At 59.4% G+C, this 2,973-nt stretch overlaps 1 protein-coding gene across 2 annotated transcripts in view; it reads left to right on the top strand.

The window, feature by feature from the left end:
* The first annotated feature begins 627 nt into the window (after positions 1-627).
* ZNF251 (zinc finger protein 251) overlaps positions 628-2,973 on the top strand; it is a 36,157-nt gene continuing 33,811 nt past the window's right edge. The window contains exons 1-3 of one of the 2 annotated variants that reach the window (XM_017511720.2): positions 628-1,423; positions 1,799-1,928; positions 2,348-2,461. In XM_017511720.2, the coding sequence (XP_017367209.1) occupies positions 1,193-1,423; positions 1,799-1,928; positions 2,348-2,461 (475 nt within the window). In that variant the 5' untranslated portion in view covers positions 628-1,192. Of the gene's footprint in view, positions 1,424-1,761; positions 1,929-2,347; positions 2,462-2,973 lie in introns of both variants that reach the window. The other variant, XM_017511721.2, reaches the window with a different exon arrangement.

Genomic DNA, 2,973 nt, shown 5'->3' with positions numbered 1-2,973 from the left:
AAAAAAAAAAAAAAAAAAGAAAAGACAAACACAGGATTTATTTTTATTCATTTACTTTTGAGGCGGAGTCTCGCTGTCCCCCAGCTGGAGGGCAGTGGCGCGACCTCGAGGCCCCGCAACCTCCGCTCCCGGGTTCAAGCGACCCTCCGGCCTCGGCCTCCCCAGAGGCTGGGACTGCGGACCCGACGGCGGCTACACAGGAAGGCGGGGTGGCGTCAGTCAGAGACCCGCTCTGCGAGGGGCCTCCGGGGGAGCAGGACTGAGGCCGGAGGGCCGGGAAGGTCGCGGGAAAACGCTGCCTCCCAGGCCTTCATTTTGGGACGTGCGTTCTGAGCCCCAATAATTGGACCATCTTCGTAAGTAACTTTTTGGTGTGATGGTGAATCTGGACACACGGGGTGTGGTGACCGACCGGGGAGCCAGGAGCCCAGCGGGGTTGGGGTTCGGGTTGCGGTTCAGGGCCCGGGCTGGGGGGACGCGGCCCGAGAGCGCAGCGTCGCCGCCCGAGACCCGCCCTCGGGTCTGGCCCGAGAACCATAGACGGCGTGGGCCTCCTGTCATCCCAGAGCGGCCCCGGAAGAATGCGGGCGGGACCGCGGCCTGTTTCCGGTTCCGGCGCTCTCTGAGGCGCACCTAGGCCTGCAGAGGGCGGGGCAGCTGCGCAGCTCGGCCCGGTCCGCGCGCTTCCGCCTGGACCTGCCCCCTCTCCGGCTCTGGACCCGGTGCTGTGGGCGGGTCCGCTTCGGGCTCGGCGCGGTCCAGGTGGCTGTCCCGGGCCGAGCGAACAGGTGGGGCGGTGTCAGACCGGGAAGGAGCGTCACGCGGGTGGGGAGGCGGCGGCCAGTCCAGGAGGGGCCGTTCTGGGCGCCGCGGGAGCCCCCGACGGGCTGCAGAGGCCGGGCTGGGACCGCAGCGGGCTTCCGGCTTCGCCCGGGACCTGGGGCCCTCGGCAGCCCCCCACCGCCTCCCCCGCCGTCTCCCGTCCTGGGCCCTGTGGAGTCTCTGCTCCAGGCTGGCCCAGGCAGGTAGAACGGTCCTGCGCCCCACTTGCAGGGCCGTCGGCAGGTCTGGACCACGGCAACTGCCGGCTTTCAGCCTTGAGCGGGCGTCCCTGGACCCCGCCCCACCCCGGACTCTGGCTCCGGCCGGTCTGGGGTTTTAGGGGTGATTGAGCTGTAGGGCACTTCGGCCCATGCTGCGTAGTGACCCGCGTCCCACGACCCAGGAGGCCGCACCGGGAATCAGTTTCCGCCTCCTGGCCATCCCTCCACACCCGTGGTGGAATGGGGCTGAGCCTGAGTTCTCCCCACTGAAGGTAAGTTGGGGGAGACTTCAGGCCGGGGCAGTCTCCCATCTTCTTTTGGACACCACAGCAGCCCATGCGCACAGAATGGCAGCCACACTCCGGCTTCCAGGGCACCAGGTGAGTTAACCTTCCTCTTCTACCTCTTCACCATCTTCATCCCCATCCCCGTCAGAAGCTGCTCTCCTGTGGTGCCATGAGCCCGGCAGCTGGTAAGGGCAGCCAGGGGCTCGTAGCAACCCTCAGGAAAGGGTTCTGAGTCTGAGTTGCAGACTCGTCCTCCCGCAGGGAGAGGGGCTCTGAGCTCAGCTGGGTCCCCATGTGGCTGCAGTCGGCTGGTCCTCAGTGCTGTCAGCTGCCCCATCAGGGACCGGCTGATACACAGTACTGACCACAGCAGGGCTCTGGGTGGTGGGGCTCCACCAGGCCAGGGCCTTTTAGCGCAGGCTGCTGCCCAGTGGGCATGGCCCGGGCAGCGGTGATGTGTTGTTGCAGGAGATGCCGCTGACCTTCCAGGATGTGGCCGTGTACTTCTCTCAGGCGGAGGGGCAGCAGCTGGGCCCCCAGCAGCGGGCTCTCTACAGGGATGTGATGCTGGAGAACTATGGGAACGTGGCCTCTCTGGGTGAGGCTCTCTGCACTTGGCCTGGTTCGCAGTGGGGGCTTCTAAGGAGCTTGGGAGGCTGCTTTGGCTTTTTGGATCCCAAAGAAGAGGGTCCTGCCCCTTGTCCCCAGGTATCAGTCTGATCTCAACAGAAGGAAAATTCCCCATGGGAAAAGCCTGCCTTGCTCCCCACTTCTGGGGACTTCACTCCCTGTTGCCAGTGGCCCTACTGGTGTCCCTCCAGCAGCAGGAGAGCTAATGAGTGGATTCTCCTTCTTACTCACTCTCAGCCCATGGGCTCCCTGACCAACGCACATGCAGGCGTACACACGTGCACACAGGGCACATCCCTCCTCACCTGGCCTGGAAGACCCAGTGGGCAGTGTCCTGCCCCAGCTCCCCAGGCCATGCCAACTCACCAGTGTCCTCACCCTCAACAGGATTCCCTGTCCCTAAGCCGGAATTGATCTCCCAGCTGGAGCAAGGAAAGGAACTTTGGGTCCTGAATCTTCTGGGAGTTGAGGAACCAGAGATCTTGAAAAGCTGCCAGAAAGGTGAGAGTGGATGGGATGCTAATCCTAGGCACAGCCTCCCAATCCTGCCTTCAGAGGCTCCAAGTGAGGGACAGCTGGGGGATGGTATTCGTGTTAATGTCCTCCTCCAAGGGCAGTCTCACAGTTAGAGCCCCCTCTACAAATGTGAGCACGTGCACCTGCTTTAAAAGTTTTATCTTGCTGGTCTATTTCTTTGCTTTAAAAACGTATATATATATATATATATATGTGTATACATATGTATATATATATATGTATATACATATGTATATATGTATATGTATATACATATGTATATATGTATATGTATATATGTATGTAAATATATATGTGTATACTGATCATATTTTTGTTTTGGTGATTACCTTGATAACATTTTCATTCCCTTCTTTAATAATACACTTCTTTCCTTTTGACAATAGGTATTGGTTCTCTACCATGTCCTTTTTTATTCTTCACCCCATTCTGTCCTTCATTCGCCAATTTTAGTCAGTACTAGTCTTTTTTTTTTT

The sequence above is a fragment of the Cebus imitator genome, unplaced genomic scaffold (genome assembly GCF_001604975.1).
Source record: "Cebus imitator isolate Cc_AM_T3 unplaced genomic scaffold, Cebus_imitator-1.0 Scaffold449, whole genome shotgun sequence".
Taxonomy (NCBI): domain Eukaryota; kingdom Metazoa; phylum Chordata; class Mammalia; order Primates; family Cebidae; genus Cebus; species Cebus imitator.
This window is presented reverse-complemented; position numbering and strand designations above follow the sequence as displayed.